General features: G+C 41.0%; 1 protein-coding gene across 3 annotated transcripts in view; it reads left to right on the top strand.

The window, feature by feature from the left end:
• ARMH3 (armadillo like helical domain containing 3) overlaps positions 1-13,139 on the top strand; it is a 123,413-nt gene that overhangs the window by 8,994 nt on the left and 101,280 nt on the right. For all 3 annotated transcript variants that reach the window (XM_030950820.1, XM_030950822.1, XM_030950821.1), the window contains exons 5-13: positions 602-709; positions 1,565-1,657; positions 2,531-2,605; positions 3,251-3,337; positions 6,528-6,584; positions 7,541-7,584; positions 9,150-9,210; positions 10,140-10,186; positions 10,853-10,928. In XM_030950820.1, the coding sequence (XP_030806680.1) occupies positions 602-709; positions 1,565-1,657; positions 2,531-2,605; positions 3,251-3,337; positions 6,528-6,584; positions 7,541-7,584; positions 9,150-9,210; positions 10,140-10,186; positions 10,853-10,928 (648 nt within the window). The remainder of the gene's footprint in view (positions 1-601; positions 710-1,564; positions 1,658-2,530; positions 2,606-3,250; positions 3,338-6,527; positions 6,585-7,540; positions 7,585-9,149; positions 9,211-10,139; positions 10,187-10,852; positions 10,929-13,139) is intronic.

Raw genomic sequence — 13,139 nt, forward strand, 5'->3', positions numbered from 1 at the left:
CATGTGAAACTAATTACCTCTCACTGGTGAATTTAAGCTGGAATCTAAAAATGCAGTGGTGGTATTCCTGCTCATTCCCCTCTTCAAGGGTCTGAGAGGTGCCTGACGACAAAAGTCACCCCAGACATTTCTGTCTCTTAGGACAAATGAGTAATTTGCTGCCTATGAATTTTCTAGAGAGTCTGCTGATAGTGTGCTGATACCTGTGTATCTTCAAGAATTTGGAATGAAGCAGTAATTAAGCTGCCTGATAGACTTGTAGCCTCTTTTTTTTTGTGGGAAGATTGGTTCTTCTTGTTGACAAAGACACAGTTTATTGGTCCACCTTGGTATAGCAATGTGATAACCAAACAGAAATTTGTGCTCAAACAAGGAAAATATGGACAAATCTATTCTTCTCCAATTTTTACAAATTTTCAGCATCCAAGATACCTTTTAGAAATGCCAGAGCTGGAGGAGAGGTCAGACAGAATGTATGGCCTCCAGGTTGGTGGTATTAATTTCAGTATCTGCTAGTGCTAGGAGAGGGTCATGCAGTGGATTTTGCTGTTGAGTTGGAGGTGTTGCCTTACATCTCACCTTCTGGTTTTTCCCTTTGCAGACTTTGTGTGCATTGATCCGGGGTGTCCATCAGAAGAACAAATCCACTTCTGGGTTTGACATCATCAACATGCTTGTGGGTTTTGACAAGGCAGAGCTGTGTATGAAGGTGAGGCCCTGGCAATGCAGAGAAGCAGTTTGCACAGCAGCTGTGTGGCAAGGGCAGTGAGTGTACATGGGTATGTCTACCAGGCAGCAGCTTTTGGGGGAAATATTTGAGCCACTTACTAAAAATAGCTGTCCTGAAGTTCTGTACCTGCCAGTAGCGCAGACATTTGGGGTCCCTGGATTGGTTAGTAATACAACAGAGCACATTCTTTTTCTTTAGTTCCACACTGTGTAGTCACTACTGTTGAGAAACCTTAAAGCCAGAAAAGGCTGTCACAGGTGATCAGCACCTAATATTGAACCTCACATCTTTTTCTTTATCTGGGAGTCATACCCTGTATTCTCACACTCCATCAGCACATGTACTGTTTTAAACCTACTTGATGTTCTTCTCTGTAAAGATGTTGAGTTTGGGAAATGACAAAGTAACCAGTGATAGAGCTGAATTCTTGTTGTATCTTTCATCTCTGTACAAGAGTAGCAATTTTTCTTCTCTATACAACATGTAATATATTTAGGGAAAACATTAAGTAGTAGTTTGCCTATCAGATTTTTAATCATAACTTATGTATGTATTGTTAATTGGAGCTGTGCTGCTGCATCTAGAGAAAACTCATGGAAAATGGTAATGATGTTCTACCAGTAGTCATTAGGCTGTAGTTAACACAAATAGTGTTGAGAAGCAATAGTATGAATATGGCCTGGGTAGCAGTAGTAATGGCTCAATTATTGATTCTGGAATAACATGGCTTTATATTAGTGCTCTGCTACTTGAATCTTCCGGAAGGCTTTATATAAAAAACATTTCAAGTAATTTAAAATACTACTTTTAAATAATGTGACTGTTGTTCTTTAGAATCTGATGGAGAGCTTGGACTCCCTCCTCTGTGCAGAAGGTTCTGAAAGCCTCAAAAGCTTGTGTCTGAAGCTACTTCTCTGCTTGGTGACAGTAAGTAATTAACAGCTGTATAATAACTTAAGGGCTTATATGAGCCACATCTGAGGGATGGAGCTGTTTCAAAACTTGAGCAGAATGCTGCAGTGTGAAGCTTAAAAAGGAGAAATAAATGGTGAATGAGAGCCAGTGTCAGTCCAGAATATGCATGATGGCTCCAACCATGATGCCAGTGCAGACTAGCAGACACTTTTCATCCTGTTAGATAGGTGTCACCTGGGGCTGAAGGGGAGAGGCAGGAGCAAGTATCAGTTGGATTCACAGGTGTGTATTTTTTTAAGGAAAAAATACTTAAGAAGTCTCAGATAAATGGAAAGGAGGGGAGAAGGGTTGAGGTAAGACAGAAGGTGTGGAGTAGACCGGAGTGGTGAGGATGTGAAGAATGAGGAAGTTGTAATAAATTACCACTCATCAGCTTTTGGAGATGGTCAACTGTGAACTATTTTGACTATGATAAGAGATAAATGAGAGTGGTGGAGCTCTTCATTGCCCTCTTCATGATGGCAAGGTTCTCAGTGGAGCATATGTGCCCTATTTTTCATTCTCTTCCTCCTGTGTAGAGCCTGCAGCAGCTGATGGCTGTTGTCATTCATGCAGCTGTGTAAAATACCAACGTGTGGAGGAGTGGGGGAGCTCTTAGTCCGTGGGTGGTGCTTCTTGGCAGAGAGAGGACTGGCAGGCAGGACAGATTTCTTTTACTTCGTGTCTAGCTCTATTGCTAGTCACACCTTGACTTGCTAAGTGTGAGATTCTGGATAAATGTGTCCATCTGGAAACAGAACTCCCCTGTTCCCAGTGTGTGCCAGAGGCAGCTACAGCATTGGTGGAGGTTTTGGATGAGCTTTTAAAACTTGTGTTTGTACTCAGGTGACAGATAACATTAGCCAGAACACCATCCTGGAGTATGTGATGATTAACAGCATATTTGAAGCTATTTTACAGGTAAGAGTTCTTGCTTCTACTGTGGACACTCTTCCATAGTGATAACTTTCAGTAATGTGTTTGCTTTTCAGCTTTTTCAATGCAATGTGGTTCACTGGTACTGTTGCTGCATCCATTCATAGCTCAGTCATACATAAATTTTGTAATGTTCTCTCCCCTTTAGTCTGCTGTTTTTAGTCACTACTGACTATTTAAAGTATTTTCACTTGAGACATTTCTGCACAGTTAGATTCTGAACAGATTTCTGGGCTAATTTCACACAGAATTTCTTTACTGCAGAAACTGTTTTTCAAAAGGTAGTGTGGATATATTTTTTTCTGCTCTTGGATAAATTATACTTTTTTCAGTGGAACTGAGCCTTGGAGAAACCCAGAACACTTGCACAGTTTATGATGAGATACTATACAATGCTGTTGTGAAATATATTTGCCCTTTATGCCCTGAAAGCCTGTGTGCATCCTTTCTGTGATAAATGAGCTTCTCTGTGTGCAGAACTTCCTTGAGGCACTGACACTCCCTTCACCCAAATATCCTCTTTCAGATAAGACATAATTTGCTCTTACACATACATTTCATGGCTGTGCTCTGAGTCACTGCAAGCTTCCTGCAGGAGGCCTGACAGAGCAGTGTGATTGTTTATTCCAGATCCTGTCCAGCCCTCTTAGTCGCAGGGAACATGGGTATGATGCTGTTGTCCTTCTGGCCTTGCTGGTCAACTACAGAAAGTATGAGGTAGGTGTTGAAACATCACTTCTCTCTACTTTGTTGATTTAGAGTGGCCTCTGGATTATGAAGGCAGCACACAGAACAGTTTTTAGCAGTCCACACTGTAGCATCAGGGCATCAGCATGGAGCAGGAGAAGCTTTGCAAGGCAGCCCTGTTATGCTCCCTGTGTCTGTCTCTGATGTATGTGTACAATCAAATGTGTATGATACTCCTACACCTCCTTCTGTGCCAGCATGAAAGAAACTACCTAGGGAATTTGCATTTCGTTCCTCTGAGGAAGGTCCTTTTGGAAGAGTTGCTGTTGTGCCAAACCACATGTCTGCCCGTGTGAGTGTGTGGTTATACATAGTCTCCCAAGTAAAATGAGCTGTCAGTCATCCTGGGCTTCAGACTGAATTTGTGATTCAGGAGCTGACTAGCTGACTGAAAGAGCACAGATCCCCAGAAGAGATGGTGAAGCTGTGACCAAAGAATGAACTGAAACATCACAGCTAGTAGTTCCAAGAGAAGTCTCTCTCTCTCTCTCTCTCTCTCTTTGATGGATTCCTCTTTGAGGAACTTTATTCATCATCCTTTTTATGTTTATGGTATATTCCCATTTTTTCCTGTTATTCATCAGCTTGAAAAAAAACATTTCAGATGTCAGAACAACACCTGATGTTGGCTTTTCTTTGTATGATACATGATGCTTTAATGATCAGGGTTTTTTTCTTCATAAATAGGAATATCTTAATATACTTCATTAGGCAGCAAATAGGAAAGTTCTGGAATAACTTGCCCTTCAACAGAATTACTAGGAGGGAGCAGGCTTCAAAACCTACCTGGTTTTATAATAGATCTTGTTCTGTATTACGAATAGATCTAGAGAATATGCAAGGACAGGAACTACACTTGGTGTCAAAGTAATGCCTGTCACTTTCTCATTCCTGTCAATGATGTCAGCATCATGAATTGCAGATTCTCTTCAGCGTTCTGTGCTGTGGTAGCATGGAACAGGAGCATGGAGCCTGATTTCAGTATATGGCTATGAGGGAAAGCTGTTGGGAATTATCTGTAAGTGGGGTTACTTATGAGGGTGGACTGGGAAGACCAGAGGTGTCATTGCAACATTCAGACAAGTGCTGGAGAGCTGTGTAATGCCATCCCTGGGACTGCAGTTTATGTCCTTAGTCAGGTAGAATGCTGTGAGTGCAGGAGGCTTGTCCTTGGCTTTCTGGGGAGTGTTGGGCTGGGGTCAAGTGCTTTGGAGAACACTCTGAGACATCTTGAAACTGGGCACTCTGAAGGAAGTTGTGCTGATGTTTGAAAAGTGCAATCCCTACAATCCAGCTAAAGCAGACGTGTAGCAAGGGGAACTTCAGCCCAACCAGCTCCTCTGGCAAGGCTGAAAGTCACTCCCAGGAGGGTTTTATGTGACAGCTGCCCAGCACTGCCTTGGTAGGAGTGCTACAAGCCAAGCCTCCAGTAATGCAACCATTTTATTGTCCTTGAGTAACTGATTTCATACGCTGTTCTTTGGCCCTTAGGGTCAGTATGGTGGTTGTCTGGTTGTCAGTCAATTGTAGCACACTTTCATGCCTCAGGTGCTTTGGAGTTCTCTTTTTAGTTAGCTGTGGTGCAGCTGAGAGGTTCTCTTTTGGTCTGAACTCCATTGGTTGTGTTTCCAGCTGTTTAAGAAAATCTAATAAGGCTCAAAATCCATTAGCTGACTATGATTTTGTGTCTGTTTTTAGCATAAATATCAGTGTGTTTTACATTAGGATGTTTTTTTTGTGTTTTTGGGATGAGAATTTTGTAATCTCTCAATTTTCTTGGAAGTATCTCTCCATGTTGTCATTACCCATGTTGATGAGAGCTTGGCTTGCTTATTAACTTCTGTTCTAGGGATTTATATCTCTTTACTTGGAATCTTTAAAGGGATGCCCCTGATTGAAATCCTAATAGTTTTCAGAAGTTGTTCCAACTATATACTTATCCAAGCCATCAGCTATATTTTTTTTTTTTTAATACTAGTCATGATTTCAGAGAAAATACTTTTGCATTGATACTGCGAGAAAGAAAATGCTTTGAGAAAAAGTATTTATTTGATCACTTTCCCAGTGTTTTAAGGGATGGCTGATAGGACAGCAACTTAAAACATAAAATCAAGTAGTGACTTTTGAATACATATTCATTGATAGCATATAGGCAAAAGTTTGTTTGCATCATGTTCAACCTGTTAGAACTGCATTGTAGCTTTTGATAGAGCTGAAAGAAATTAGTTAAAATGTGGGGTTTTCCCTTTGTGTGCTTGTCTGGCAGCATATAGTGTATCCAACAACCCCTTGTGTCCAGTTTTGTGCACTTGCTTCTCTTTGGGATAGACAACTACAGGTCTGAAAGACACAGCTTTGGAGAATCAGAAAGTTCATGTGTTTTTCTTTTTTTTTTCTCCAAAGATCTTGCATAACTCAATTTTTTTTTTTTAGTTCTTTAACAAAAAAGTAATTATTCAAGCTCCAATTCCCTGCCAAATGCCCTGCCTGCAGATGAAACTTTTCTTCTGTGTCTTGATTCAAAATCAACTTTTTTAGTTTTGCACTGACACACAAAAACCAGGAAAAATGTGCATTGCTAATCTGAAATGCTTTGGAAATTATTAGCATTTGTCTTTATAGATGAAGCCTGTGTGCTTTCTTCAGCTAAATTCAAGGCATTTATATTCTCTAGAGACTTCCAGCTCCTAGTGGTGCAAACAAAGTGTTGCTCTCTAACCCAGCAGCAGATGAGTCTAGGATGTTGTCCTGCCTTCCTGGGTGCTGCAGAAGGGAGATAGCAGAGCACTAATGCTGCATCCAGCCTCACTGCCTGTTCCTGCTGCAAAACTGTGTGTGTGTCGCAGATAACAGGCTTGCAGGATGGCTGCTCCACTTTCCAGACTGACAGATGAGCTGGTGGAGGGACAGAAACTCCCTCCTCTTCTCAATAAAATCAGGAGACTGCCTGGCTGAGCCAATAAGGGGAACATGTCCCTGGCCTAGTGGTCTTAGCATGTGCTGTGAGTCTGCTTATTTATGTGTATTCTGTTTTATGGGACAGGACAGAGATTCTGCCCAGGTGGTTGTGTAAACTTGGAAACATAATAGTGTTTTTCTTCCCCTGAAGGCTGAACTTAAAACCATTTTTCTTTCTTCTTTTTCACCCCACCTTGAGCAGTCAGTGAATCCCTACATTGTGAAGCTGTCCATTGTGGATGATGAGGCCACACTCAATGTGAGTACTTGGCTTGATTCCTCTGTGCTGCTGAAGATGCTCTTTCACATGAAGTGTAGGCTAATGGATGCCAGCATGGTGTATGGTAGAAATCAGGTCTCAGAACAGTGCTGCTCTAAGGGGCACCAGTGCAGTGGTTGTTCAGCCCTGTGCTCTTGCAGTAGGTTAGGCAGCTCATGATTTGGACAGTTTGATTACCATTTAAATGCTGATTAAAAGCTAGGTAACAAGGAACATGCTAAAGTTGATCTATTATGCATTCATGACCTATCTGTACACTGTTTGCTGTCATGTGCCAAAGAAGCACAGGATGATTTATGCCAAAGGGAATCTCATTTCTGGTGCTGTGTCACTTGATTTTACCAGTCAATTCTTGTAACTCAGCGGAAGCTTGTAACTGAGACAAGAGTCCTGCAATATATTTTGGGTTGTAGCTATAGTCTGATTTTTTTATCCAGGCCTGGATTAAAATTGACAGCAGACTGAGTTATGTGAGTTCTGAACTTGGAAGCTGCTCTTTAGGCATGAAGTAGAAAGCAAGCTCCATGCTGAGTAAAGGGTGAGAACTGTTAGTAGTTCTGTAATGGTGGAGGCTGTTTGCAGGAAGTCCAAGGTTATTTGTGTCTGTGACTCTTTGTTTTGAATTTTTGGATGTCCTTCCTCTGACACCAACTTCTTTCTAAATGTCTTGATGCCTTACTGAGAATTCTTGAGAGAAGAAGAAATGCTTTCTGCTTAACTTAGTAATTAGTAATTAACTTTCAGTTTTGTTGTCTGGGTTTTTGTGTTATAGTGTTGTATTGTAGCACATCTTAATAGTTCAAACAGCTTCAAGGGAAATTCTGCATAGCATGCTAGGTTATCTTGGGGGGGGCAGCATTGCAATGTGTGTTCAGTGTGTGATTTTCTCCCTTGAGATTTTAATGTCAAGTTTTTTTTAAATAATTTTTTTTCAGGGAATGGGACTTGTAATTGCCCAGGCTTTATCAGAATATAACAGGTAAACCCAAATTTTGTCTTGTTTCTCAATACATGATAGTTACTGTATATTTTCACAAACTTTTTTTTTTGTGTGTGTTAAAGCACTTGTTTATCACCTGACAGCCTTGATGCACCTGGAGAGGCAGGGAATAGTCTTATTTTTTGAGGTACTTTGCTTCAGTTGATGCAGTCATTGCACGTCTCAGTGCATCTATACCAGCTGGGCTGATGTGCTTCAGGAGAGATCTTGCTGTAGGGAAGGATATCCATTGTATGTTTTTACTGTCATGGGTTTTACCTCTGTATGAACTCTGTGTAAAATCCTAGTCACAAGCGAAAAGATAATAATTTGCTGACAACTCCTCTGTTGAAAAATTGATTTAACTCAAACACTATCTACAACAAACAAACAAATGCATCCTGGGCTGTCCGCCTGCCAGATCAGAGATGATTAGGAGATGTAAACTCTTCCAAATGGTGGAAAGCAGTAACTCCTGCAGAAGAAAAGAGATAGAAAGTCAGCAGAAAGGGTAGCATATTCTTAGCCTCTGCTTCATAAGTAGCATCATAAAACATGCAAGCTTTCCTAAGACGAAAAATTTGGAAAGCTTGGAAACTTACTTTGGAAAAATTTGGAAACTTACAGCAATTTCACCTAGGAAACTCAAGATTTTTTTTTTTTTTGTGCAGTAGGGTTCTCAAAATATCCAGAAAAATGTTTTAATTCCTTTGAAAGCCTGCTGTGATAGTTATGCAGGTGACTTGCAAAATCAACTAATCATGTAGATGTATTTAACAGAGTAAATGATTAGAGTAAAGCAGAAAAAAACCTTCACCCACCCAATTTCCTTCATTCTGACAAAAGCTGTCTCAGATCATGGCCTCTTTTGCTTAGCTCATTCCTTCCCCCTTTCCCAAGAATTTAGAGTTGGTTTCTTGGCCTGTTACATGTGTGTGATCAGATTCCTGTGTGACAGACAAAATAAATGGCCATGTGAGCTTTGCTAGTCCCTTTGAGTGCCAGATGAAGCAGTGTAGCTTAAATCTGAGGTACCCAACCTGTTTGTTGACTTCACTTGCTCCAGTTTCAGTCTCTTCACTTGCTCCAGGAAAGTGGGATCAGGCCACGAACCATAAAGGTCCATCTGGTTTCTTTCTGCACCCAGTAGGGTGACCAACTCTGATTTTTTTCTGTGGTTGATGATGAAATGAAACCGTTCTGTGGTTACTGACCCTGTGTGCCCCTGTGGCTGATTTCTGTTTGTCCAGTGCAGGACAAAATTTCTGAAGTCACTTGATCCCTTTCCTTCAGAGTTAGCCCAAATTGCTTGTGTCCTCTGTAACAGTACAGGCATTGTTCAAGTTTCACATCTTTCAGCAGCCTCACTCCAACTCTACACAATTTACAAATATTTTAATACCCTTTGTCTCTTATTTTGTGAGTTCTTGAAAAAGGCTGTTGAATGTTCAAGTTTCCTCCACCCTATATTCTTGTCAAATAAGACTAAGACATAGAGATTTAGGGGAAGTAACCCTGGTTCCATTTCGAATCCTGAAACATCATCCTTATTCCTTTTTGTTCAGGCAATACAAAGATAAAGAAGAGGAGCATCAGACTGGTTTCTTCTCTGCCCTAACTAACATGGTAAGCAAGGAAATGGTGATTTTCCATTCTTAGAAAGGTGCATTCATGCAAGTTCAGCAGGAGAGTGTTTCTAAAAAGTTTGAGTTTGGAATGTGAGTTCTGGAGGTAGAGATGCATTGAACAAATCAAAACTAAATACAGCTGAAGTGGTTGTGTTCTGAGGAGTGTGTTGTCTGGCTGGAAAAGCTCTTTCAAAGGACTCTCTACTCTTCTGTTGATAGCTGAAATTCTTTTCCTGCATCTTCTTCCCTCTAGGTGACTTTATTTTAAAAATCGCCTTATTTAAACTTTCAGTAATTTTTTTAACTTCTTAATTCTTTTAAACAGCTATGCATTTTTAAAAACTACTTGCTGTTCAGGTGATGTGGCCTAAAATGTAGTGGCACATAGTCTGGAATGTCACTAGTCTTTGAGGTTCTGTTTCTTTACTGTTTTGTTTCTCAAGCATGGATGCACTTTAGCTATGGAGTGCATTGGGCACTGTCTGCATTTTTGAAGGGGTACCCTGCAAAAACAGTTCTGAATTTCTTCCTTGTAAAGAATATCCACTGTTCCCCTTGTTCAGTTTAGCTTTGCTTTAGTCAGAGATTTCATAGTATTTTGAGGTCTAACTGACTGAAAAATTTCCTGCAGTTGAGGGTAATTCAGTGTAGACAGCTCTCTGTCAGGAGTGACTTGGGTAAAACTGCATCCACCCTGGAGCAAGCAGGTAGGAAATAATCTCTGTTGTCCCCTTAAAAAATGGCAAACTAATCCAGGCTGGGATTCAAGATCCAGTATTTTCTTTTTTTCGTCCTTTTTTGTGATTTGACAGGTGAAGCATTGGTCAGTGACAGTACAGCAAAATAAAATGTATTTTCATCCATGTGTTGTCTGTTGTCTAATAGCTTTCCCACATTCCTGCTGTGCAATGCTCTCTCTTTCCATAGGTGGGCAGCATGTTCATAGCAGATGCTGATGAGAAGATCTCTGTCCAGTAAGTGCACAGATGTTATTTTATTTACACAATGGAGTGGTCAGTGCCATCCATTACCTCACAGAGCTATTTAATGTCACAAAGCAAACTAGAGGAGCAGGCTCTCCTGTCACTAAAATGATACCACAGCCTGCAAACTGTGGATTTGCCCTTCTGTGAGAAGGGTACAGCAGGAGGAGACACAGCTGAATTGCTTGTAATGAAGTCTATTAAAAAATTCCAGTGGTTTTTGAGGTATTTAGGATATATATTAGGTGACTCAGAGGTGGCACATAAGAAGCAAAAGTTCATGCACTCTGGCCCTCACCAAAGTATTTTCTAAATTAAGGGGGCAAGTGATAAATATGACGGATTTTAGTGTCTTTAGGACCCTATGCTCTTAAAGGAGAGGACTTCATATGGAAAACACTGAGTAACTAGGGACATCTTCAGTGGGAAGGCAACAAAGGTTGTAGCTGTGCTCTAAAAATAGCTACTTTTATGAGTTGCTACTACTAGTACTATTATTAGTGCTACTAATAATTGGAAGAACAACTGGATTGCAGAGGCAGAGTTTTCCATAGTTGAAAAAAATTTCTTATTTTTTCAGATAGGCCATGCTTCTGAAAAACTTGGCTCCTTGTATTCTGATCACTAACTGTGCCTTTGTCTATATCCTTCCCACAGAACAAATGAAGCAATCCTTTTGGCCCTCTATGAAGCTGTTCACTTAAACAGGAATTTCATCACAGTTCTGGCACAAGTGAGTTTCAGTGGAATGTTTCCCCATTTCTTTGTAGTGGATGTCTTTGAAATCAGAGAGCCAGAAATGGAATTGGTGAAAAGATAGTTTCTTTTTTTTTTCCCTTACGTACTTGTCATAGGATCAGCATGAAAGAGCAGAAGCAGGCCAGGACCAGAGGAAGAATTTGTTTGATATACTTCCTGCCTTGACAGTAAATGAGTAGAGTTTTGAGGTCACAGTTCATGTTGGAATTATTAATTTTTGCCATTAAATGGGAAGGGCTGCATGGAGTGCCTCTGTGCCCCATTGATAGTCCCCTTAAGGGGAGGATGGAGTGAGCAAAGCAGTTGCTGTAGCTCTCAGATCAAATCACATTTTTATTAAGTTAGGGTTGAGAGAAAGAGGCTGATTCAGCCCCCAATTTGGATGGATTGTCCTGTGTGTGTGTGCATGGACTGTGTGTTGTTGTCTGTTTGGGTATTCTTCACTTAGGGACCAACTGGCATGTGACAGTTGTTGTTTCAAATAGTATTTTGTGTTCAGACTTCCTTGAAGAGCCCAGCCCCTTTGGCATGGGAACCTGTTGTTGGAGCATGGCATTTGTCCTTGGGCTTTTTATGGTGGAGAAGCAGCCTTCTGAGAGGCTGCTCTCAAAAGTCTCACAAGTCTCTGGATGGTTTTCTAAACCCTGTGTGAGTTTGGAGAGGTGGTTGCTGCTGGGAGGCAGATGATGAGCCTGATGTAGTGATTGTGCTAAAAGGGTAGCCTGACGGACCTTCAGGTTCAGGCTTTTAATTTTGGTTTGTAGGTACTGCTTGTAATCTATTAGAAGAACAACATCAACAAAACAGTTAACACCTTTCCCCAGTTTGTTCAGGTCCTCAGACTGCAGCCATAGACCTCAGGCTGGACACTTGGCATGATGGAGGAGACCTTTGGGGACTCCTGACAGTAGTGGTGATGGAAGAGGTCTGATAAGCAGATCTACAGCCTCTGAAGAAGGCTTCTGTTTCATGGGTGGTTAATTTGCTGAAGTTCCCTGCTTGTCTTTTCCCAGGTTATTCATTCCTACCACTTCTCAGAGATTTCTGCTCTTTCAGTTCTGTGTAATACCAGCTCAGGCCTTTCTGTGGACAAGATACTCCTGAGAGACATTTGGCAGGGAAAAGAGCAGAGCAGAAAAAGATCAGCTAGAGATCAACTCTTAAAAATAAAAGGATAGACTAGTTACTTGTGAAAGAAGTTGAAGCAGCCCCTGATCCAGTGGGTTGAATTGCAGAACTGATACTCTTGGGTGGATTGTCTGTAATCCTTCATTTAAGAGAGGGCAAGGTAGGTCCTGTCATGTTGAAAAAACCTCATAACAGCTGATGAATGCTCTTTCCTAAGCTGGTGTCCATTGCTTGGGGCTGCATGAATGGCTTCCTGCTGCTGTGTGGCACATGGGAAGAGCAGGGATTCAGGTGTGTGGGTATCTGGAGCGTTGAGTGTGTGCTCACCAGCTGTGGATGCTTGGGTTTGCTGCTGGGTGGCACTCTTGTCTCTCAACTGCCAGTCACTGTTCTGGAGAAAGAAGGTAAGCCTCCAAAACCTGTCTAAGGAAATCTGGCTTATGTAAGACTTTCAGTGAAAAATTGTATTTTAAGTGTAAGTTGGTAGCTGTGGGGATGCAAATTATTTTTGAGTTCTAGTATATGTGTCTGTGCTTCTCATAAAATATATGCATTTATAGTTGCTCATAAAATGAGATATTCAAAGGCAGTATGAAGGATATCCACTTGTGAAAAATCCTATGGAACTAAGTAACATCAAATCAGCAGTTCTGTATCTTTCTTTTATTTTGAAATTGTGATGATATATTAAGGCAGATGATACATTTATGTAAAACTTGCCCTATGAAATGGACACTTTGCTTGGCAGCCAGGCTCAAAAATAGCATGGCAGATTTCCTATACTCCCACCAGTGTGGATGGGTCCAGAAGCCTGCAAAGAGTGAAGTCAAAGCAGTAATTAGGCAGGCAACTATTAGCAAAGATTAGATGGGGAGAGTGACTGGCTAATGGAAGCTGAGAGGATCAATAATGATAGTATTATTTATGTTATGCACTGTTTTCCTGCAGTGTCTTTCCTGCAGGGTTTTACAGTGAGATAGGAAAGTAATAAATTGCTGTTATCTTTGAATGTGAACAGGTGGGGGGGCAGGAGCAAGGAGAATTTGCTCTTAGAAAT

This window comes from Camarhynchus parvulus, chromosome 6, assembly GCF_901933205.1.
Source record: "Camarhynchus parvulus chromosome 6, STF_HiC, whole genome shotgun sequence".
In the NCBI taxonomy this organism is placed as follows: domain Eukaryota; kingdom Metazoa; phylum Chordata; class Aves; order Passeriformes; family Thraupidae; genus Camarhynchus; species Camarhynchus parvulus.